This window comes from Episyrphus balteatus, chromosome 3 (genome assembly GCF_945859705.1).
Source record: "Episyrphus balteatus chromosome 3, idEpiBalt1.1, whole genome shotgun sequence".
In the NCBI taxonomy this organism is placed as follows: domain Eukaryota; kingdom Metazoa; phylum Arthropoda; class Insecta; order Diptera; family Syrphidae; genus Episyrphus; species Episyrphus balteatus.
Window position 1 is genome coordinate 7,500,592 of NC_079136.1, and position 26,401 is coordinate 7,526,992.

The following is a 26,401-nucleotide window of genomic DNA, read 5'->3' on the forward strand; positions in this document are numbered from 1 at the left end:
TATATTTCTAATTCTCTTCATATGCTTACGGGATATACAAATTTTCAAACATTTTTGTAAAGAAAAGGAGACTGGGCATTTTGGCCCATTGGTGTAACACATTGATACATACATCAAATAAAAGGTCTCGATGAGTGTACTATTTTTTTTGTATGGGCACAAGTCTGTATCTCGTGCAGGGAAAGTGCAGTGATGCATTTTATGTTCAAAAGTGTATGAAATAAAATTCAGAAAAGTATACATTTTGATTAGACGCTCGATTAAATTGTTTCAAAAACATTACATAACTGTGTTGGAAGTTCAATTGGGCTATTCCATCACCAGTTTTCACCCATGACGCAATACATTTTTCGGTTTTTAGAACACTTTTGTATGGGACGTGGCTCATTTGTGTAACACATTGAGACATACTTCAAATAAAAGGTCTCGATGAGTGTATTATTTTTTTATATGGGCAAAAGTCTGTATCCCGTGCAGGGAAAGTGCATTATCTAATAAAATTCCGAAAGGCATACATTTTGACTAGATGCTCGATTGATTTGATTCAAAAACATTATAATAACAGTGTTCTATTGGACTAATCCCTCACCTGCTTTTATTTTCAAAAAAATGCATTTATCGATTTTTATGGGTTTATGAAATTGAGTAATTAAATGATTTTCAGTACTTTGAAGTCGTGTGCGAAACTACCTTGTTGGTTTTAAAATAATTTAAATATACGAAGGTTGTGACTAATTTTTCAAAAATGCAACTCAAACTATAAGTTTTATTACTAATAAAATGTTGGTATATATTATGAATTTAAACGGCATGGATTTAGTCTTTTCTTCACCTTTTTTTGTTCTAAAAACACAAACATTGTAAAATAACCTTGAATACTTTTTGAACATAAAATGCACCACTGCACTTTCCCTGTACGAGATAGAATCTTTTGTCCATACAAAGAAATAATAAGCTCATTGAAATCTTTCATCTGATGTATGTCTCAATGTGTTACACCAATGAGTCACGTCCCATACAAATGTGTTCTAAAAACCGAAAAATTCAAACTGGTGATGGAATATTCCAATTGAATTTCCAACACCGTTATTATAATGTTTTTGAATCAAGTTAATCGAGCATCTAGTCGAAATGTATACTTTTCTGAATTTTATTACATACATTTTTGAATAAAAAATGCATCACTGCACTTTAACTGCACGAGATACAAACTTTTCCCCATATAAAAAATAATACACTCAACGAAAACGGCAAAAATTTCAAAAAAAAAATTTAAAAAAATAAAATTTTTGATTTATGCACAAATTTTTGAATGCAATATTTGAAAAGAATTAAAAACCAATAAAACTGCATTTAAAATTATGTGATAGGTGAAAGCAAAAACTACGAAAACAGCTAATAATTTCAAAAACCGAAAAAAAATATAAAAAAATTTTTTAACGGGAAATTTTGAATGTAGTCTTTTAAAGGAACTATTTTCCAACCAGAAACAACACACATTTTAAAAATAGATGATTTAACTCGAGAGAAAAAAAATTTTGTGTATGAGTTAAAAATTTCCCATACAAATTTGTATGGGGAAAGTATGACCTTAGAGGCACGGGTTAATGACCTCCAAAAAATTTATTTTTGCTAAATTCCCCGTATTTAGGCCCTAAACTTTCGATCTGGGGGGTGTCACCCCCGAAAACATCACTTTGGGAAATAACGGACACCCTAATATGTATCCTTTAAAAAAATTTTAAAATTAAAATATTGTAAAAAAACTAACGAAAAACTATTCGATAAAGAGAAAAACATGACATTTTTGGTGTTTTTACTAAATAGTCCATTTTTATCCTTTAGGCATTAATAGATATTGAAAATGTAACGGAAAAAAGAAAATACTTTATTTTTCAACATAATGGTCAAAAATTGAATACGGCTAAAATTGGATAAAATATGGACTTTCAAAATCTACTGTTTTTGGTCTCTTTGAGCCATTTTTCTATGAATTTGCAAAACGAGTAAAATTTTCACTGCTCTCGATTACAACAGTTTTATGGACCGTTTACTGTCATTCCGTATGAAAGCGTAGGGATGTTCTCTAGAACTGTAAGGAAGCAAATCCATGATGATTTAATTTTAAGTTGCGTGGTTTCCCCGCTACCAGCTTTTGAACTTTTGCAAAACGTCATTTTCATGTTACTATATTTTGGCGTATTCATCGACTTTCCCTGGATTCCGAGATTTTACATATTTTATGCTTAATTTGACTCGACTAAATAGGAACTAACATAAATAAATTAATAATTTTAATATAATTTTTTTTTTGTTTTTTTGACTGTCAATATTTTTTTAAATTATAAATTTCTTGAGCCCAAACTCTATACTATTTTTGAGCCCGTGCTAATTTGACAACCGATTTAGTGAACAGACAAATAAAATATTTCTTTTTCACTATTAGCTTAAATTAAAAAAAAAAAACATCACAAAAAATAAGAATTTAGCAAATAAAATACCAAAAGAGAATCAAAAATTTCTTCAGTGAAATGACGCATGGACTATGTATTTAATATCAAACAAAAAAATCTAATGATTAATCTAAGATTCTTAATTTTGCTAACACATTATTCTTTAACTATGTGATTTTTCTTCTTTAACATGATTTTTTTTTTCTTCCTCAATAACATCATTGCGTGCGTTAGTTAAAGCTTTTGGCCATTTTCATTGCTTAAAAAATCTATTTGACGGCAAGTGTATGACATGCCATCCCATCTCATTTGTCTTAAAGTCCTTGTTTCTTTTTCTTCTTTTCGTCTTTTTTTTTCTATTCATAAAAGAGGCTTGTTTTTATATTAAATTTAATAATAAAACCCATTCATTCATTTATTATAATATAGAATGTCACAAGAAGAAAATTTTTTGTTGTTGATTTATTCCTTCTTGCTAAAATGATAATTCCAAAATAGCAAACCCACGCAAAAATCATCAACTCGGAAATTATAAACGAAACCAGCTGTGCAAAGGAAGATTTTCCGCATGTATCTGTCAGATTACAGAACAAGTAACATCAATTTTTGCTTCAAGAATTACGTAAAACAAATAACCAAAAAAAAAAAAACAAAAAAATATATACAAAATTACAAAAAAATGAAATCCAAGTGACAGTGCGGTTTGTCAAATGCAGATTTGTATTTCTAACCTAACTCCAGGGATGCTTTTGCTCTGCTCTGATCCTTGCAAAAGGTGAAATTAGAATGAAGTTTAATACTTTGATTGATGTGACACATTTTATATATATACGAAAGGTATAGTGTACCTGTATTTCCACCACATATGCATTGAATCCCATGGCAATTTATATCTTTACGTAACGTATATTTTGTTTACTCTAAGCTGATTGATGTTTATACAAAATGAAATGAAAAACAACATAAAACAGCGAGTGGGTTAGGTACCACTTCTCTTTAAAAAAAAAAATGTTTATTCCAATTTAATTACAGTAAACACCTTTCTTCTGCTCCTCAAAACCTCAACAAAAAAAAATTCTCGTCACATGGACGATAAAGAGACTGTTGATGACATTTAAAAAAAATATATCAGAAAACACCAAATCTAACATTATTGTTTGTTTGTTCAACACTCAAAAGATGATTTTAATTAAAATGTGTTGTAAAATTTGAACGAAAACACACGAAAGCATCAGAAAGTCGTTAACATTATTTGATTGTGTTTTTATTGATGTCACTCAGCAGAGTTTTTGGTTTGAAATTAAACAAAAAAAAATTGAATTTTTAAATGTATTTACATGACAACACGTTTGTAGTTTAATTAATTGTTTCTCTTTTTTTTCAAATATCAACAACGGCGATAAAAATTAAAGTTAAATGGAAAGACTTTTAGAAAGAAAATTCAAATAAATTTTTGGTTGAAAATTCACACAGTAAACTTAGAAAATAATGGGAAGTTATTAATATACTATTGTTGAACTGAAGTCAAAATACCGTAAAGATTAAATTGCATTTGCAAATAAAAATGATAACGTAACGGTTCCTGCTGCAGTTGCAAACATTTTTAACAACTATTTTACATATATATGTGTAAGGTCTCATAAGAAAACCTCGTAACTCCACTTTTTTTCAAAAATGACTTTTGAATGCCATTCTTTAGAAAATATGTCAGCGGAGCAACCCAAAAAATTTGGGGTCATTCCGAAAACTGTAAATAGACTTAAATTCAAATTTTGCACAGCGCGTTTCTTTCCAACTACTCTCCTGTAAAATTTTGATTTTGGGAGTTACGAGGTTTTCTCATGAGACCGACGATATGTATGTCTTTCAATCGTAGTGATTTTCCAATGTCTTGTGATTTATGCTCAAAATCAGTAGGTAGCTAATTCCTGAGTTTAGGTACTTAAAGAAAAAATAGAAATAAATATATTAAATTCCCTAGAAATTTCCAATTCTTCTGCAGACGATAGAATTAACTTTTCGAAAAAACTTACCTACTTTTTATTTTTAATGTGTTGAAGGATGCTTTTCCTTAGTCACTTAAAATTGCTTATGTTATTTCTGCCTTCAAAAATGGAAATCGTAAAAATATACGCGAGCGGAGATCTATCATGTTTTGTAGAGCTGGTCGCACTGATTACGAAACGGTATTTAAAAAGTCTCAAACACCCCCAAAATCTGGAGTTAGGGGTAAAAAACGGTTTTTTTGACCTTCACCCTTTGAAAAAAATCTAGCTTCGTCAAATTTTTACCCATTTTCGATTTTACAGTTTCTGATAGGAGATAAATATACATTTTCAACAATGTATAAAACATGAAACTCGGTTAAACCACCTAGAATTTATAAGCTCTCAAAGTTCAAAAATTCCATTTTTTTCGACATCAAATTAAAGTATATATTTTCACAACAACATGCTGTTTTAAAAATACACTGCCGGTCACTTGAATACGTCCACATTTTAGTTCAATTTTTGTCCCAATGCATCGTTGATTTCGGCCTAATTCAAAGACTTCTTTTATTTTCGCCATTTTTTCCGCGCCTAATGATTTTTTCCGACCCGTTTTCGTCCTTACAGGTTATACACAATCAGATTTATTGCCAGTCACAATTTTGAGACCAACAGACCCACGCAACTCATCATTTATTAACATTTTTGCTTATGAACGTATTCAGATGAGCCATAAAATATGCTTGTTTTTTATGAATAGATTTGGTCTAGCTACCGTGTGAGAAGAACGGTAGGTCCCAAGACAATTTTTTTTCTCCTAAACTAAGCGCATAAAGATGTTCTCTCGTTACGAATGTAAAAAAGATCTACCATTGCAATAAATACCAAGACAGGCTAAAAATAAGATGAAATAAAATGTGGACGTATTCAAGTGACCGGCAGTGTATATTCTAAAATAACACTGGTCAACAAGGTTTTTGTCACAACAATCAAAATATACTTTTCTAGTAGTTTTTGATGTGCTGAACTCGAAAAATTTAAATAGCGGTCTTTGAATCAGAAACAACACTGGCCAACCAAATTAAACTTTTTTTGCCACAAAAATCAAAATATACTTCTGATACTTCCGCAATCAGAAAAATTTTATTAGCCTTAGTTCTTGAAATATTACCGTTATAGAATGCAAAATAAAGGTTTTTTTTACAACGGTTATATTTCCAGAACGGAGGCTAATAGAATTTTTCTGATTGCGGATTCGAGCTCAGCTACCCAAAAACCTTCAGAAAAGTATATTGTGGTTCTTGTGGCAAAAATTCTGTGACCAGTGACTTAATCTTTAAATTAAGTTTAGTTTCTCTTTGGCTTATTAACTGAAACTTACGATATCTCGAGCAATAAAAGAGATATCAGGAAAATTTAAACAGTTTTTGTTCTTATAATCACCGTTACAAATTTTTTTGTAAAACATATCCTCGAAAAAAGCCTAAATAACGTTTTTTAGCATTTTATAACGGTAATATTTCAAAAACGGAGGCCAATCAAATTTTTCTGACTTCAGATTCGGATTCAGCACCCCAAAAATAAGAAGTAAAATTTTGTTAAAGAGTGTAATATTTATTTCCAAATCAAACGAGGTATTTTTTTATGAAAATCAGTTTAAAATTGGCTTAGAAAAAAAAAATTTACGATTTCAACCCAGATACAGAAATTCGAGCTTTTAGGTATAAAACAGAAATGCTGTTTTGGCACGAAGGTAGGATAACTTGGGCGCCAGGATTTGATAACGGGTTTTTGTAGAGGAGTTCAATACAAACATTTTTTCCCCCCGTTTAGGTGAGAGGGGCAGTTTTCTGAAAAAAAAAAATAATCAAAACAAAAAAAAAATATTAAAAAACAACGACAACACTTACAGTAATAAATGATACCATCGAAAGGCGAAATTGTACTTTTAATTCTAATTTTTAAATCAATACAATATAACCAATAGTTTTTATAATAATCTATTTCAAAGTTAAAAATATAGGCGAATTTTTTTTTTAAACTCATTTTATACTATTTTTGTCCAGACTGTGAATTTTAATTAAAAAATTACTCACACAAAAAACTGCCTAAATTGATTCCTTATCGAACAGTGAAAACTATATGATTCAATGTCTTCTAGTTTTTTAGAAAATTGAAAAATAAAAACAAAAAAATATTTTGAAAAAAGAAAAATCTGGTAAAATAATTTTTCAATTTTCTCAAAAACTAGAAGACATAGAAACATAATAGTTTTCACTGTTCGATAAGGAATCAATTGAGGCAGTTTTTTGTGTTAGTAATTTTTTTATTAAAATTCACAGTCTGGACAAAAATAGTATAAAATGAGTAAAAATTTGACGAAGCTAAATTTTTTTCAATGGGTGAAGGTTCAAAAAACCGTTTTTTGCCCCTAACTCTAGATTTTGGTGGTGTAAGGGACTTTTTAAATACCGTTTCGTATTCAGTGCGACTAGCTGTACAAAACGTAAAAGGTCTCCGCCCGCGTATATTTTGAGTGTTACACCGTGATTATCGACCGATCTCTTTACTGTATACCTTGTCAAAGTTATTTGAATAAGCTATGACCTATGAAGAGCAAGATTTTGAAATATCTCACTAAACTATATAGAGAAATTTGGTTTCAGACAAAACTGTTTCACTGAAGATGCTTTCCTCAATTTTTGTGAAAATATTTCTTAACCGCCGGGTACAAAGGGATTAAGTCATAAATGATAGTTTGCCAGAAAATGCGAAGTTGAGCTAATCGATGAATTTTATTTTTATAGGAAAGAGTTATTGTAAATTTATGTTTTTGATACCAAAGAAAAAAGAGGTTATTCTTATTAAATCGAAAACCGAAAAGTGCAATTTTGTGACTTTACCCCTTTGTGTACCCGGAGCAAAGATTTGTAAAGGTCTTGATGACAAAAAAACACTGTGCGAAGACTTTTTGTCAAGATAACCAAAGCTTTTGATACGATTGATCATGATATTCTATTGAGTAAACTGTATTGGTAGGGTTTTGCTTGCTTCGTTCTAGCATGCTTTTATTCTTTCCTAATAACAGAACTCAAAAAGTTTAAATTTTAAACAGTGTTTAAGTGATTCCATGATCGTAAGTCTCAGTTTTCCATAAGGATCTGTGTTCGCAGCGATTTTGTTTCTGATTTATGTCAACATAGTTTTTGAACTTTCTTTTGTTGGCAAGGCCAAGGCCAAGGCTTTTGCGTATGATCTAGTGTTTTACTTTTGTTTCAACTCACTTTTTGGAATTATGTAGTTATTAATATTGTTTACTTATACTCGATTTCTTAACAAAGTTCTAGGTTTTGAATCTACGATTAAAAGTGCATTTTAGTTCTAATTTATCTTTTAAGAGCTAGAACTTTGTGAAGTCTTTCAAAAAGTTTGGGATTTCTACAAATATGTCCAGATGCGATATTATTCCCGAGTTCGATCAATTTGAGTCTAATAGCTCAAGAAAATGGATGATTTAAAAATAAAAATTAAGTTCAGGAAGTGTAACTGCATAGACTTAAAACTAGTGTCATATCAACTTTGATTCGCCAAACATCTAATTTTCATGAATATTTGACCCAAGTTTCAAATAATAACTCATTCCCTATAAATTCGAACTGAAAAAGCCACAATCAGAGATGAAAATTTACAAGTCATTTCGAAGTAAACTTTTAAACATAAATTTTCTGCGAAATCACGTGCCAAAATACATATAAATAGCAATAAAAAGCATAAAAGTCTTTTTTAGAGATGTCATTCCAATAAATGATAAATAAATCATCATGACAGAAATATTCGTCATAATTCTTTTTAAAAAGTATAAATTCAAACCAAAAAAAAAAAACCCCTAACATAATACCCTGAGATCCCTCATACACAGAAACAAGGAACACAAAAAGTAGTACCTCTAAATCAAGCCCAAATTGTGCAAACTTAACAATAATATATACCCTCAATAAAAGAACTTGAATGGCGGTAAAAATTGTGTTGCCCTCTCTTACATCGATATAAGCGAACACACATTCTGCATTTATTATTTAGGGGCAAAAAAAAAGGGAAGAAGAAAAAAAATACCACCGTGAAAATACTGAAAAACCCCACAGTTTATGAGAATTGGAGCTGAGGGGTCATTCGTTTTATTTTTTTCTAAAACATTCATGCACAACGAATTCCATATTTCATTCTTCGATACGAACTTTTTTAATACTATACAACTCGGGTAATTTTTTTTTTCTCTCACGATACTTTTATCCTTACAAAAAGGAACCTTTTGCGTTGATATACTGTTTGCCAATTTTCGGTATATATTTCCAAGGTGGAGTTTTTTGGTTGTATGTATTTTTGTCAGAATTAATGGCTCTGGTTTTAGAGACGTTTCAATATTTTGTTTTTCCAACAAAAAAAATTTTTTTTTTGAGGTTTGAGGAAATTAAATTCGTTTCGATTTTGTATTCGTATTGATTCATAGTCACGTCGGTTGCTCTCGTAGAATTGGTAAGCCGTGTGGCCGTTTCGCTTGTCAACATGAACAATTTTGTAATGGTAAAACTCTAATGGATCCCTATGGAGAATACTAAAATACCTCAGGGTCGCTTATATCATTTTTATCTGACAGAATTTTCACTTTCGATAAAGAAATTATTTTAAGGGCAAGTTATTGGTTGCTAAAAAGCAAACGAAATTTTGTACTGAGGTAAATGGAGGGATAAAACTTTACTTCTAATGTATTTAATTATAAAATAGTTAAATTTACCAGAAATTAGTTAAATATACAAGAATTAAAGTTAAATATACCAGATGTAAGATGTTATCCCTTCGTTATATTCGCTATGTGTGTTTAAAAAAAATCTTTTGTCCTTCGAATACTTTAGAAAATGGATAGAATAAAATTTGTTCAATCCAAATACATTCTAGTAATAAATTCTACCAACTGCTAATTTATTGTTTGTTTAGGAGTTGGAGGTAACACAGTTATTAGCATTTGGAGAATAAACAAAACATGTTCCAATTTCCATGTTTAAACTCCCCAAGTTGGTTATTAATAAAACTTTCTAGAAATTAAAAATGTTAATGACACAAATACAATCACATTGTGAACATTTACAAATATTAACAAACATTCAAAATGTTTCCAATGTCCACCATTTTAAATTCTGAAAAATTTTCGATTCACTGCTTTGTGTTAAGCACTTTATTCATGGTTTATTTTTTCCTTAATTTATGTTTGTGATTTGTGAAGTTCAAAAAGAAGGCAATTTATCGATGCCATGAGCAAGAAGAAATCTCAACATAAAGATGATGATTTTCAATTAAATGAAAAATAACCCTCCTTGTTATGATTGAGGGCTGTGTTGAAAAGAGAAATGAGTAAATGAGTATCTTTCAATCTTTCATCGATTAGTGGTTCATATAAAAACCTCGAAAAATTAATTATTTCTCATTATTTCTTAAGCATAACCCATCGATTTGATTTTTTTTTTTTGTTGCTTGCTGTTGTTTTTGTATTCTGTAATAAAAATTAATTACTCTGAAGTAAAATTTTGGTCTGGATACATTTCTGATTTTTCGTGGAAGCTTAAATGGAAAAACCAAACTGTATCATGTTACATTGATCGAATAGGAAATTAACGTGAATGAAACTTTGATGAAAAGCATTCATTATATAGAAGAATTCTGAGAACTGCACTCTTTTTGGTACGAATAAATTCAATTTTGGTTAAAGGTTATATAGGATTAATTGATTTAATATAGATTTTTATGACCTTAAGTTTATATAAAAAATGTTTGACATTTCATCAAGATGGAGTTCACTTGAACTCATAAGTTGACTTATCTAGAGATACCTCCTATGTCAGTGTTCAGCTTAACATAGAAGGATTTTTTTTTGACAAATATTTAATGTGAACTACATTAACCCAAAAAATTAAGGGAACAAAAAAAAATCGTGATTATTTAGTGATTTTTTGATATCTCAGTAACAAATGGTCGTATCATAACAAAACAAAAAGCTACATTCCTCTTATTTTAGGATTTTATGACTAAATATTTTATAACAGTTGAATTGTGGGAATTGTTCAAAAATCCAAATTTTCCAATTTTTTTTTTGTCTTTACTTTTCTCTTAAAAAAGTGGGAAAATTTTTTTGTGATAAAATGATTATTATTTCTAGAAAGGTTTATTTATTTGGCTTCAAGATTCTTTTTGTTTCAAACTTCTACGATTTTTTCAGTCATCAAACCAAAAACCATACATTTGACTTTGACTGTCAATATCTCAACAACGGATCTTTTTTACAGTAAATTCAAGGATTCATTTAAAAATGATATTCGATTCTCTACAAAGAAATTAAGCTTACTTTGTAAAGAAAAGTGTTTTCTTACATTTGAAATCAACTTAGAAAAGCTATGAAAATAAGCATTTTTATGGTTTTTTAGAAAATGTACCCCTATCTTATAAATATGGGCGATAAGGTAAAACTGAGGCTTAATTATTGAAGCTTTATATAACTGAAATTTATCTGCAAAGTTTTTATCTTATTCATTAAACAGTTTTTCTGTTATGAGGGTTTGAACTTTTGAGATAAAGTTGAGTTGTTGTAAATTACTTCCTTTTAATCACTAAATTTTATGAGCAAAATCAAACTCTTATGAGTTTATTTGAGCATTTATTTATAAATATCGTTTAAATTTTAGTTAAACAAAAATAAAAAAAAAAACGTAAAAATAAGGATATAATATCCAAATGGTATGAAATGAAGACTTGATCTCGTTCGTGAACGCAACAAAGTGGATTTAAGACTTGTTTTTCCGCTTTTTAAAACAGATTTGAATTTTATTTAAATGAATCCAGTTATCACTCACGGGCTTCATGAGTTTCGGTATCAAAACGGCGTATTCTGCGCTAATTGGATCATCAAGCTCGGTTTGAAAACTTTTTATTTTTCTTTGCTTTATCAAAAATGTTCTATAATCAGGCCCTGAGGCGCTGCACCCAATGTGGAAGACTCCGTTTTACTATTAAAATGTTAAAAATTGACAAAGAATTCCAACTTCCCTGGATTATTTGTGCATAAACATTTTTTTTAAACAAAAAAAATTACGCATACACCACAGTGACCCTCGAAATTAAAAAGTAAAAAAAAAACAAAAATCTCTGTTCAAGTTTTAACTATTTTTTTTAGGTAATCTGACAGCTAGAATTTAAAGTTAATCTATAATTGAAGGTAACGCCTGAGGGCAAATTCACCAGCTCAGAACTAACTCTCGTTTAAAGAAACTATTGCTAGCGAAAGTGCCATTTTCATAGTTTCATCAGTGAAGTCGTAGATTGTATTGAGTGTAATTGTTAACTGAATATTGTAGCATAAAAATTAAAAAAAAAAAACATGAAGATAAGAGTGCAGTCATCTAAGTTTTTAATTTGGAAAACATAGCTAAAAAGTTAGTTGTTATTTGTTTCTCGAAAAAATCCATATTTCGCTGTTATCTTCCAGCCAATGATGATACAAAGCAGTAAATTGTTTTTTTTTTTTTTTTCACTTAAACCTATTCCTTGCTTCTACATTTCCACTTTCGCAAAATTTATTTCTTCAATTAATATCAATCTGCCCCTTATTTCTACCTATAAAATAATTACAACAAAAGACATCTGCAATTTTTCCTTAAAGACATTTCAAATATCACCACCATCATGTTGAATCATATTCGAAAATGCCAAGAGAGTAAAATTTATTGGTTGGTGCCTAACAATTCCCATATCTTCAATAATTTACCCAAAATTATATACTCTACGAAAATGAACCCCATTAATGTCAGCACCCGAAAGCACGTTTTGAAAATCACCATCTGTCAGTTGTATCTAAATAAAATTATACATATTAACGTGGTGTGTAGGATGGGTAAATATATTTGATTTAAATGTTGAATTGGCATAATATAAATATATTTTGCGCGTACAACAAAATATATAAATGAATGTGTGAGTGTGTGTTGCCTGATTAAATTAGTTTTCCGATCAAACTCAATAGAATTGGCAATTAAATTAAGAACGTGTCATGTTCGATTTACCTACCAGCCCATAAAAGATTCACTGATTCAATTAGGGATCATAAAACAATTAATTATTATTTTTTTGCCATCGCCAATCGCACAAAAATTTGACTAGTTGGCTGCTGGTTGGTTGGCTGTTTTGGCCTTTTCTCTTCTCTGTTGCGGTTTCCTGAATTTTTATTTTGTTCTGTTTTTGGTTGTTGTTCAGAATAAAAACATAAAATAAAAATACCAAATAACAACAACAACACGCTTTTCTTCCGCAATTCATTCATTAATAAAATTATGAAAACAATATTACCTTCAGCCCTCCTCTCTCAACCATAAACCAAAAAATCTGTGTAGACCATAGAACTGACACAGAAACAAGGCACATCCTTGCTCCGCAACAACTGACACACAATGACGCAAATTACAACAAGCCACGTTCCTAAGTTGTAACAACAAGCGGTATGCCATGGTGCCATCGTCCATCAGCAACCGGCAGCGGCAGATACGCAAGAACAGCCCCAACAAACTTACAGCACGCCCAGACTTATAATTAAGCATTTGGAGCAAAATATCTTACGTGAGACGTCACCTATTGCAAAACATTTTGAACCGAATTATACATATTTTGCCCGATGCTGTGAGAATCTGTAATGGCCCCGAATCAGATCGTTACAAATCGTTGTCCGCCAGTTTACTTATTTTTTTTTTTTGCTTTGCTCTGAAAATCTTCGCACTGTTTGATTCTGAGAAAATATTTATTTTTTTTTTTTTTTGTACATTGCATCGCTGCAAGAATGCAATTTGTAGATGCTTTTGCAAATATACTTACAATTTGTGGTGCGTCATCTCTATTCGTCGTCTGTCACCGCTACCGCGCCATCGCATTGCCAGCAGCAGCCGGCTGGCCAAATTATATTGCAGCATTGCACCGCGACTCAAGGAAACTAATCAAATTGCCGAACCACACGACCCGACCATTCCACACACATGAAGTACTTATATTATGCGAAGCCTCTCAACGGACAGCGACAGGTGGCCCCACATACATATTATATTGAAGATGCTCAAGATAGTCCATCAGTTCAGACCTACTAAATTATTTAGAAAAAAAAAATAAAATAAAAACACACAAAAATAAAAACACTCATGTTAATGACAGAAATAGAATGTTTAATACAGTGGTAGTTAAATGTTTTCTGTTTCTAATTAATTAGTCTGAAAGTTTTAGTTTTTAGTTTTTTTTTTTTCTAGTGTAAATCAGATTGAATTTGAAAAAAGATACAAGCCATCGTATTTGCCGCAATCCATTATTCATTTTGTTTCTTGTTAATGATTTTTTTTGGTAGGTGACACAAAATGATGAGAATCAACAAGAACGAACATTTTTTTTTTTTAATAGGATGCAAATGATTTGGTTGTGATGTTGAGTTTTTTTTGTTCCAGACTAATGCTTTTCGTTTAAATTTTGTTTCTTTTATAGAAATATGTAAATTGAATATATGTACCGTTATGTTGTTATATTAATTGACGAGCAGTATTGATGGCTTTGAAAATCATACTATATACTAAATGCAAAATAAAGTCAAAATATTAGAAAGAAGCATTTGGGATGCAATGACCAATGAATAGAAAGTAAAGTAGTTTTCAAATCACAAAGGTGCTTGTATGTGTTCCATTCGAAAATCAGTTTATAACCATATTAACTATGTGCATTCAAGTTATGAAAACAAACTTAAAAACACCGTTCAAAGGCATAGCGTGCCACACAGAAAAGAAGAAATTACTATCGTGATCAAAATGGACAATCAAATAGCTCATTCACTCTTAGTGAGTGTTTGGGACTCAGATTGTTTTTCATTTCAAAGAAGATAATGATGATAAATAAAATAGTGCTAAAACTAGAAAGCATGCAACCAATTGCAAAGAAAATGGTTTTATATACATATGACTCAGTAAAAATTGATTTTTTCCAGAAAAAAAAAAATAGTAGCTGATTGATTTTTGCAACACAGGTTGATATTGATTTGCTTTTTTGATTTTAGTGAAAAAAGATCAGTTGTGAGTAGTCACTTATTTTGTATGACGCCAAAAAATGCTTCTTTACTCGAATTTGATATAAAAACATAGGTTTTTATATCATACATTTAAATATTGCAAGTCTGTTTAACTAACTGAGATCTCAGTTTTCTCTTAGAACCCAAACCTACAGATAATAACAACAGAACACTCAAATAAGTAAAAAAGAAAAGTTTTTGAGCTTTACTAATCTATATTTTTGCCATAAGGTCTCAAAAACTAGTTTTCAATGAAATTCTTTATTATGTTTCATGCAAAATATATATTTTCCGTAATATTTTCCAAAATTTAATATTCACCATTCAAATTATGAAGCGTCATAAATTTCTATTTTAAATATCTTTGAGAAAAAATTAATTTTGAAAAAAAATACATACATATAGTTGACAATACATTATGGCTTTTTGAGTAGGGGAGAGTGGGGCCAAATGTAACACTTTTTTCTAAAATCGATGGTTCTCCTACAAATTTGAAAGTGGGTCAACCAGACCTTTTTTAAATTAAAGACCCATGTTTTAGCTCCAAGATCCATCATAAAAATTTAGCAAAACATAACGGTAATGTTGAAAAATAAAGCTTCCAAAAAAAAAATCGTGTTGTTTCAACTTACCCCACATACGGGGCAAAGTGTAACACATACCAGGGTAGATTGTACCAAGAACTAAAAATAATAGAAAAATACCTTTATTTGTTTATATTTATTTATTTTTAATTAATAACAATAAAAACAAACCTCAGTCATGAAATTTTGGTGCAAATTTGTAAAAAGTGGAGCAAATCCAAGATTTCCAGAGAAAATTTGACAGTAGTCTTAAATAAAAGTTATTAAAATTCATAAATTGTTTTATAAGCTTTATGAATTCAAGTGGTGGTTCAAAAATGTGTTTCCAATTTCAAAATAAATACAAATTCAATTACAAGCATTCATATTCAGGGTTGTAAATTATATTAGGTAAACAATTTTTCAGTATAGGTAGGTTTTTACATGGTACAACTTGCCCCGGAAAAATGTTACAACTAGCCCCAGCATGAAATTTGGCACATAAAATCAATTAAAAAAAAAGCGAAACTGATATAGACATAACATATACACGCAATTTGAGCCAAAACACAGTTGCATATAACAAAAAAACACTTAGCACTCTATCTTTTTCGGGTAAAGAGGTAGACCAAAAATAAAATTTAAAAAAAAAGTTACAAACATGCATTTTTTGGGCACCACTAGTGTAACTTCTAACCCTGTCGTCTAATCTTCATTTGAAGAAAATGTGCCGGTAGATATGCAAAAATTGAGCATTTTTCTCCTTTACGCGTTTCTTAATATTGAAAGGAACATCGCTTTTTTTAGCTGTTAATTCTTACCCCTGTTACATTTAGCCCCACTCTCCCCTACCCAAAAACAGCGTTTTCGACCTGTTAATATTCAAGCATTTCAAAAATTTGACATGCCCATGAAATTTTGACTTTGTATTCGGAACCAGCACATACAAATGCTTTAGGAACATATTCAATCAGATCAGTTTAGTGTACACATAACGAGCCCTTACCGCCAAACTATCGTAAGCACCTTAATTATGAAAAATTTCTAAACTAAGAACGAAAAATATATAACTTTTTTGTCTTAAGCAACTCAAGAAAACAATCATATGAGCATACATATATGTACAAAAACCAAATAATAAGGATTTTTCTGTAAACAAAAACATCGTAAGCCAAGTCGCTTACAATAATTCAGCGAGAAGGTTACGAAACAAATTGATGTCTTTTTTTTTCTTCCAATATACCTTTGCATTTGTCATAAGTTTCAAAGTTAAAAAATAGGACAAAATTATAGGGTAACAAGGGATAAGAAAGTGTACCTTTTTTGTTTTTCCATATTTTTCAAAATAAAACACACTTACATTAGACTTAACATTAACTTTAAACTCTCAAAATTTCAGGATTCAACTAAAAATTTAACGTAAAACTAGGATGATTTCGAAGTGACAAACAGAATCAAATAGCATTTTACAACATCTTGTCATAATCATAAATAAGACTTTGCATTTTCATTTAAATTTTTAAGAGGCCCTGTTCTAAACCTTGTACATCAGGCCGTGCGCCAAATCCGGTATTTCTGCATTTTTCTGAAATGGATATCAAAGAAGAGCTCGATTCAACATTTTTAAATTAAGTGGAATTTGTCAAATAAGCATAATATATGTACTTCTTTTGATATCAAAATTACGTTGCAAACAATATTTCCACTTAAACAAAAACAATTTTTGAAACAAATTATTTTATTTCGATGAAATTGATGATAATGAAAAGCCAATTCCCACAATGACGGTTTTTATGTTTTAATTATTGGAAAATTCATAAGCTTCAAAACCCTTATACATCGTTTGTACCAAAAATTACTCTTTACGGGTAGAAATCAACAAGGGCTGATACAATTTGTGTGTTTTTTACATTTTTGTTAATTTGGTTTTAAATATTAAAACCGCTAAAAATGACCGACAGCTTTTTTCTACAAAATCGGCTTATATATACATATATTTATTATTCTTTTTTGTTGTGAAGCCTTAGCATATTGACGATTAACAGGATCAAATACAACACCTGTGATATAATCAGTTTTTGTTTTAAAAGTATGTTAATATTAAATTTTTTGCCCAAAATACAACGTTCGTTTTGAGAATCAAAACCTGGGCTTTATACTTTTAAAGCTATACACGCACACTCACGCATTTTTGCTGGCTTTATTAACTGCTTACTCCCCTGCAAATATACTTCTTAGTAGGCTTTTGCGCTTAAAGTGCGTTAAAATAATAATTAAAAAAAAATACGGAAAAAAGTACGTATACACCACAGTGACCATTTTAATATGGCTTTAAAATTCTCATTAAATTGGCTATCATAGCAAATCTATTGTTAATATTTTTAATAAACTCATTGAAAAAGTCATTTAATATTACCCACCAATAACTTCTTGTTTCTACTGTTTTTAAAAAAGTTAAAAAAAAGTAAAATTGTATTGCTGCCTTGCCCATGGGCCAGTGTTTTTTCGTTGACCATCTTCTTAAATGAATCGTTGATTCCGAAATTTCCGAAATATTCTCTAATTCTTATTTTTTTTTCTTCTACACATCATGTTATTATTAGTGGCATCGCTGATGGATGCAACACGAGTTTCAATCCAACGACTGTGCCTGACACTCATATAGTTATTTTTTGTTTTTTTTTTTTTTTTTAGATGTTGCACTTTGCAAATGCTTTTAGTAAATATACATACTTTAAACAAAAATTTCAATTTAGAGGAAGAAGAACAGCAGCATGTGCCGAAATTAGAAGCAGACACTGTCGATGCAAATAGACAACAAAAACAGAAAAAAAAAAATTAAAATAAAAACAAATCCTCAAAAACTACACGAAAACAACGAATGGGCGGTAAGGTGCGGAGTGTCAGCGGCAACAACGACACTATCTAGGCTAGGGGATGAAGACAATATGTGTTGGGGAAAGATGAAGATGAAATAATGCAAAACACAGATACTTTCAGAACTATACAACAATATAAATCCTTTGAATAATTTTAATTCCATTGTTTTGTGTGCCAGTGACTGTTTGAAAACTATGCATTATTATTCTTGCATTTTTAAATTTATTTTGTGTTTCAGTTGGTGTGTTGTTTTTGTTTTGAGGCTCATTAATTTGTTTAATTAATTCGGCATTACTAAGAATGTTAAGAAACAATTTATTTATTTTTCATGTTTTTTTTTTTTATTTCTTTCAGTTTATATTGTTTGTGACAAGCAACTACAATAGGATTGATGAAATTTATTCATCTAGTTTTAGACACAGTCCTTCGGACTAAATTCAATTTTATTTTAGGATTTTTTTCTAAAATGTTTTTAAAATAATAAGTTGATGTGTGTCTTAATGTTAGGAAGGCGCTGCCAATATTAGTCATAGTGTTTTAATGAAAACTTAGGTATACACTAGAGCTGTAGCAAATCGTATGTATTAGTTACTAAAATGCGGGTATTCACTTCAGTAACGAGTAACGAAACGTTACTTTCTAAACAGTATCGTTACTCGTATGTTTCGTTACTGGGTACTGAAGTAACGAAACATACGAAACGTACGAGATACGAAACATACGAGTAACGACGCGATTTCAATGCTAACTGCAGATAATTATCTGGAGTTTACTTTTGTCTCAATTAAAACAGTAGTGCCAAGGTTCAATAAAATCATTGTGTTATCGATAATTTATACAGAAATATCAAAAGAGACGTTTTTGTATTTTCTCTAATTGGCCGAAATATGGACGCAACCAATCTGTTTATGGCCTTGGTGTAATATTATTGATATTTAGCTTAAGAATGTAGAAAATTTTTTTGGTTTTTCAAAAAATTTTCAACACAAAAAAAATCAGAGAAAACGAGGTTTGAAAATCACTCTCAATAGAAAAAATAAATGAAAAATTGTTCGACATGGTTGTATTGAAGTGTTAATATTTCGAGATCTGCGCGTTTCACTTTTGAAATAAAGGTCTCTAAAGAATTGTGATAAAATTACTGAAAGACTATAAACAAAAAATTACCAAAGTTTTTTAAAAATTTGGAAAACAAATCAAAAAAGTTTCCACGTTTGATTAAAAAAAAACGAAAAAAATTCAATATAGCTAACTTTAAACTCTTATTACATGAAAATGCCGCAACTAATTTTAATGTTTATGACCTTAAAATGTCATAAAAAAAAAAATTTACAACCTCATACCAATGTACGAAACATACTTAAAATACCAAACATACGAAACGTATCAAATACATGAAATATACGAAATGTACGAAACACACGAAGCATGCGAAAGTAACGAAAGTAACGAAACATGCGAAACACACGAAACATACGAAATATGCGAAAAATGCGAAACATACGAAAGTAACGAGTAACGATATTATTGATGCGGGTACTAGTATCAAAAGTAACGTATACATGCGGGTACTCATTTTGTCGTTACTTTTACAGCCCTAGTATACACTTTCAGAAAAAATGAAATATAGAATTTTCTTAACTAAATTTACTTTGCTGTGTAACTTAGTCATTGAGCAGATGAGCATATGGATACTGTTTCTCTGATCAACTTCATTAGAATGTTGTTTAAATTCAAAACGATGAGATCAATTACATTTTGTTTGTATAGCAAGTGAGCCGATGAATCCAAATTTTACTTGACAATGTCACTGGTGTACAACTGTTTAAGCTAGTCTTTATATCTTATCTTCCAGAGCCCATGAATCGTAGTATTTAAATTCTTGTTTATTCCCAAAGCAAAAATTTTTAGTTTACATGTCTCTTGTGTTATTGAACTTGCCGCTTAAATAAGTCAGAAATTAACGGACAAAATCTGAAATGATTAAAAACTATAGATTTGGCTCGCATGCAAATTTGTACCTGTTTTATTAATGTTTTTAAACTCCATGAACTTTGTTTTTATAGCATCAACGGGTTTTTTTTTTTCAAAATAAGATTGAAATTAGCGGACGAAAATAAGACCACATTTTTTAATGTCAAAGAATTGTGGCTAATCACATACTAATTTGTTGCACAAAAATAAATTTTGCAACTCCTATTTTTAAGTCTCTGGTAAATGAAGACATTTTTAAAATTGAAGCGTTGAGAATGAGAAAACGTTTTAAAAATTAATTTATCAAAAAGTCCAACGACGTTAAAACAATAAATACATAAAGAGGTTTCTTAGAAAAAAAATTGTTTTTGTTTTTTGTTAATATCTTGAAAATGACAAGTTTTTTTTGGATACGGTTTCCTGATTTGTTTAAAAACAAATAAGAGCATTGAATTTTAAAAACTAAATTAGCAATTAATTACATAAAATTTTGAACAAAATTAGTTTGAAATTTTTTTTCCAATTTTGTTTCCAAAATTTTGATTTTGAAAATTAATTTTTCAAAACGTATGCCATGAAATAGCTTTACTTAAATTTTGGTAAAAAAAGAGGTTTTTGGGCTGTACAAAAATGTATAGCATGTTATTGTTGGTGCGACTCTTGATTTTTAATAATTTTTTTTCCAAATTAAGTCAATTTCTTTTTTTTAATTAATTTCTAAACGAGGGGGAATAGACCACCCTTTTTACTCTGCAAAATCTCTTGCCTAACTTCTACTTTTTTCGAAAGTTAAAAAGTGGCACTAAGTCGAGGGACAAGCAAATCTATTCATCACAGAGCAAATAACTGCTAGTTATGCACTCTTTGGATCTTATTTTTCTTAGCCTTTTCCAAACGAGGTTCAAAACTTTACCACAATCGCCACAATTGTGGGAGCACCGCGACTAAAAAATAAGAAAACTTGATATTAGGACTAGAATAACGATTTTGTTTAAAAAATTCAAATGTTAGTTTTAAGCTAAGGTCTATCTTTTAATGAAAAAAAAATTTTTTTTTTGGAAAATCATTATTAACGGTACCATAGAACCGTTTTTTTTTTCAAATCCGATTATCTCCGAAACTGCTTATTCGATTTCAACGAAACTTTTTGTAAGGAAGCATTTATACAATTTGAATATAAGCCAAAAAACAAATATCCAAAAAAAATAATTTTTGGATTAAAAAAAAAAAATTTGAAATTTTTATTTTGAAAAATCAAATTTTCGAAACAGGATATTGAATTTTTTTGAAATTTTGTTTTTAGATTTTGATTAGTGATTTCTACAAAATGGCATACTAATTTTATTTTAAAACATTTTTTTCAAAAAATTATTTATAAAAAATTAGTTTTTTTTAAAAAACGGCTCTAATGATTTAGAATTTTTTTTTTTCTAAAAATGCATCTTAACATATCAATCAAAACTGCATACCTACTTGTTTTGGAGGGCAATTTGATTTCAGATTTTATTTTATTTTTTTTTTAAACGATTTAAAATATTTTTTAAGTTTTATAGGATAACAAGATTTTAGATTTAAATCTAAGTCCTTTAAGTATAACAATTATGCATTTATATTCTTAGGCATAATATAAACCCTGTTGATATTAACCTATATCATATTCTTAAAATACAATACAATGTCACGCAGCCTCTACTTGCAAAAAGCACTGACATGAGTTAAACCTAAAAATTCCTGCAATGTTACCACATAGAAAGCCTATTTTGACAATTGCATATCCGCAATCACAATCAAATTAAATATTAAGATTTTTATTTCAATAAAAAAAAATATTGGCAATATGTTTCTTTAAAAGAATATACACAAAAAAAAAAAATAGAATGTATCTGTTTGCCGCAGATACCATTTTTGTATGTGATATTCTTTTGTTCAAAATTGGAAGATTGTTTTCCTTAAGTGAAATCGTGTTTTTTTATTTCACACCCGTGCTTGCTCTTCAAAAAGAGCGAATGGCATATTGACAACACCGATTTGTAAACATAATAGTCTCCCCATTCTCGTGTTGACTTAACACAATGTAACCAAAGTAAAATACGAAAAGAATTTACCTACTACAACCCCTCGCTGTCTTTGATGACATTCCCTCTGTGTGTCTGCAGCAGCAGTTAGCCCCCCTATGAATGGCGATGGCGGATTATTCTATTGTCGATGTTTACTATAGAACCTATAATTGAGGTGACCATATTTTTGTATAAAGTTATAAAAAGTCTGTGAAAGTTTGAAAATTCTTAAAAGGACTCTTTGCTTCTTGCAAGTAAACTGTTCAAGAAAACAAAGTTTACTTAAATATTTCAAATAAAATTTCTAACTTAAATTTTATCCTTAGAATCTGTGGATTTATAAAAAAAAAAACTTTAAAAAAGTTTAACAAAAAATTTCAAAAAAAAATAAGGTTGGTCACCATAAAACTTTACAATACCTTCAATTTCAAGCTATCTTTTTCGTTTGTTTTTTTGTTTCCTTTTCCTTTTATTTTTTTTTTTTTTATATGTATACTCGACTCGTACATATATATTGTTTAGTGAAAAATTCTTGCATACAATACAATGCTTTTTTATTGTGTACATTCAATTGTTCGGTTAACATTTTTGGCAAGCAGCCAGGTGATAAAACATTTCATCGTAACCCTGATATGGCCTCTTGAATGACGATCAAATAGTTTATATCGTTCCACCTCTCTTCTGTTTGTTATTTTTTATTTTATTTTTTTTTTTTCCTTTTATTATTTTAAGAGCATTTTTTTATGTTTTCGCATTATTCTGGTATGAATGACTTTGTGTCCAGGAAGGTAGTAAAATAAAGAAGAGAAAAAAAAAAAAATAGAAATAATGGGTACCTATACTATTGAAGGGCAGGTACTGGTGATGTAATTATGAAATAGAGTGAATGTGAATTATTATTAATTTCCTTAACTGTCATTAATTTAAAATTTATGGCCTCGTTTTACATTTTAGTTTAGTTTTTTTTTTTTTTTAATGTTTTAAAAGGAAGTTTTCAATCACTTGTGCTGTGTTGAGTTTTGGTCTTCCGGAAATGTGGAAAGAAGAAAGCTGTAGCAACTATCATTTACCTTACTCGTATGTGCAAATTGATATTCTTATGGTAAAAGAAATTTTAATCGGTTAAATGGCCTTTCAATTTATCAAATTGTTCGGTTCTTTCAAGACCACTGTTACCTTAGTACACAGATGAAACTGATATTGTAAATGGTGAATTGGAGTAAAGACCAATTAGTTCATCTCGGTACTGCCGAATCAATGTAGAGCATGTCCCGTCGTTAGCCGAATGTTTGGTGAGAAAAAAGAAGGCAAGTAAAAGTTCCGTTACTAGACGCATTACCTGCTTTATATTATGGGACAGGAGCTACTTTAAACTAAGTTCAACGAGTTAAAGAAGACATTCAAACTCAGTTTAATGTTCAGTAATGGTACGAAATTGGACCTAAAAGAATACCTTGTGGTACCTCAGACACTATACAAGTTACCATGCCTAATTTTTTAAGTAGGATGTAGGACTTTTATTTTAAATTCGACGCCTTTATGTCTTTACTTTTATACTAAACAAATCGCTAACTCAAAAGTTCTGGCCCTCCAAATTTTTGATGCAGAAGTATATCTTAGGGTTTTATTAATGCTTTTTTTAAATCTGTTATCTTGCTATTTGGTTTTGCGAGCCTTAGGGCCAATTTTTCAATAGTCAGATAAACCTCACATAGAGCTTATTCTTAGGAATAAAAGTTTTTTTTTATATTGACATTTATTCTTCTGATAGTCGAACAGATGATTGAAAAATCAGGGCTTAGAAGTATAAAAAGGGCTTACTTTTAGCTCTTGGAATTGAATATTTGAACATTCAAAAATGATATCAAGTTTTTTGAAACTTACATTTGAAGGCTTATAAAAAACAAGTTGTGAATGTGGTCATTATCCTAGTAGTTATCGTTGATTAGACTTCCTCACTCCACAACTATATTTCTGTGTTGATTTGCTATTTTCGAATGGGCTGGTCTACTTAAAACTTGGTATGTAGGAATTTTTAGGCCCTGTACAGAGTTGGTTTTAAATAAATTTTTATTTTTTTTTTACCAAAAATAACGGTACCTACCTGTCATATACCTACCTAGAAATGTTTAATTTTCTCAAAATATGTTTTTAATGAAAAAAGTTTTTATTTTTCAAAAATCGTTGTTACGGGAGGTACCTCAGAACTATTTTTTTTTTTTTTTTTTTTTTTATTTAATTACAAAATTTAAATTTGTTTTTTGAAAAATCAAAATTTCGAAAATGGGGCATTGTTTTTTTTTGAAATTTTTAATTTTCGGTTTTTTCGGTAACTTTAACAATTGCTAGAGTATGTCATATTTTTTCAATAACTTATTTATAAAAAATTACTTTAAAAAAAACGCCCTTAAAAATTTTTTCCTAAAAATGCATCTTACTATAAAAAAAATCAGATTGCATACTTTTTTGGAGCTCAAATTTTTAATTTTGATTTTTTCCTGTGAAAGACGAATTTTATAAAGTTTAAAAATGTTAAGTAACTTGAACTCTGCACTCATAGTTGTGAAAATTGTTGCTTTTGCATATTTGTGTTCATAATAGAGATAAAAATGCTCTTCCTACTTCAAATTGTACCACATTACTCCCCAGGAAGCCCCCTTCTTTGTTTACTCGTCATTTTCTTCACCTCACAAGATTCTTTTAGTAGAAGACGACTTCATGAACATGGATACCATATGGCGCCAATCTGAGTTTAATTTTTATAAATGATATGGTTACGGCTTTGTTTGATGAACACAGTATTTACCACAGTAAAACCATGAGACCTTAGCATGTTTAGAATATCTTTCTTCCAATCCCAAATCGCCTTGGCAGTCCTCATGTCCAATAAAATCTCCAGTTTAAAAAATATAAAATTAATTTTGAAAAATTTTAAATATTATAATTGTTGAGATTCTGGTTTCTAACAGAGATTACCTAATAAATTGGAAATATAAAATATGAAGTTTATAACAAATATAATAATCACACAATACCTACAGTAGCGAGCAAAAAAAATGCAAACAATAAAAACATTTGCATTTTTTTGCTCGTCTAAAAACGCGTATTTAGGTAGACTTTTGACCAAATAATGGTTTTGGAGTAAAATATTCCACAAATTGACTCTGTTTAATGAAAATAAAACAGTTTCAATATGCCAAATTTGGTAACTTATTTCTTATTCAAAAATCTTTTAACCTTTTTTGTTTGCATTTTTTTTGCTCGCTACTGTACTTTCATTAAAAACTGAGTGTGAATTATATTTTTCAGAAAAACAATTTTTTGTAAACTAAATTTTCAAAGGGGTCCAGTCCTATATTAGAAGGAAAATCTGGTTGTTGTTTTTATTTTTGTTACTATAATATTTCTCTTGATAAAGAGTTTTGAAGACAAACGTAAATTAAAATGTGTTTTATTCGTAGCAAAAAAACGAAATACCAGTGTCAACTGAAAATTCTTGAATATTCATATGCATATTGCATATATACGAAAAATGTTTTGAAAATATTTTATTATTTAATCCTTCACCAGAAACAAACAGTAGATTTTTTTTTAATAACAATATCTTGTTTTATGCAAAACAATGAGAGCCCTTAAACCACAAAGTACAAAAGAACTTTATTATTCGTAAAAAGAGACCATTTTTATATTATTTCCTTCCATTTCTCCATCCAAGTCCATTTAATTTTCCAAAATTATGTACATCTATTAAAACCCTTTGAAATTAAGTACTAGAACGTGGCAGTGTCCCTCTCACATTGTGCTCATTTAAATTTTATTATAATTTTCTTCTTTTTTTTTTGTTTTGAAAATATTTTAAGAACGTCCTTTTTAAAAGCAAAAATCCAAACCTTTCAAAATATTTTAAATTGTACACCTTTTATAACCCAGTAAATATAATTTTTATTGAAATGTAGCCCGTTGGAAATAAAAAAAAAGTATAAAAATACTTTTGCAAAGCTATTTCATCCTTTTAACTTTGATTTAGTCTGAAAAAATATTATTTTATTAACCATTTAAATTAACCTTCATTTATTTTCTGTTTTGTTTTTGTTTTCAGATATTTATCCAAATATTAATATGGCTGCTGTTAATTCTGTAAGTACGGATGCTGTTGTTGTTGTCTTTATGTTTATATGTATTTGCAAAAAACCACCATATTTTATTAATCAAAAAGAAGTTTAAGGCAAGAAAACAAAAAGAGAGAAAAAAAAGGTTGCCTATAAACAAGCATTTTCCAAATTAAATTGGTTTTATGTTGGAGTTGGAGTTCAGAGATCAAGAGAAAAAAAGAGAATTTTTCAAAAAAAAAAAA

At 29.4% G+C, this 26,401-nt stretch overlaps 1 protein-coding gene across 7 annotated transcripts in view; it reads left to right on the plus strand.

The window, feature by feature from the left end:
• LOC129915428 (uncharacterized) overlaps positions 1–26,401 on the plus strand; it is an 83,160-nt gene that overhangs the window by 9,509 nt on the left and 47,250 nt on the right. For all 7 annotated transcript variants that reach the window (XR_008772302.1, XR_008772303.1, XM_055994956.1 and 4 more), the window contains exon 2: positions 26,147–26,184. Coding sequence is in view for 3 of the 7 variants with exons in the window: in XM_055994956.1 (XP_055850931.1) it covers positions 26,147–26,184 (38 nt within the window). In the remaining 4 variants the exon portion in view is untranslated. The remainder of the gene's footprint in view (positions 1–26,146; positions 26,185–26,401) is intronic.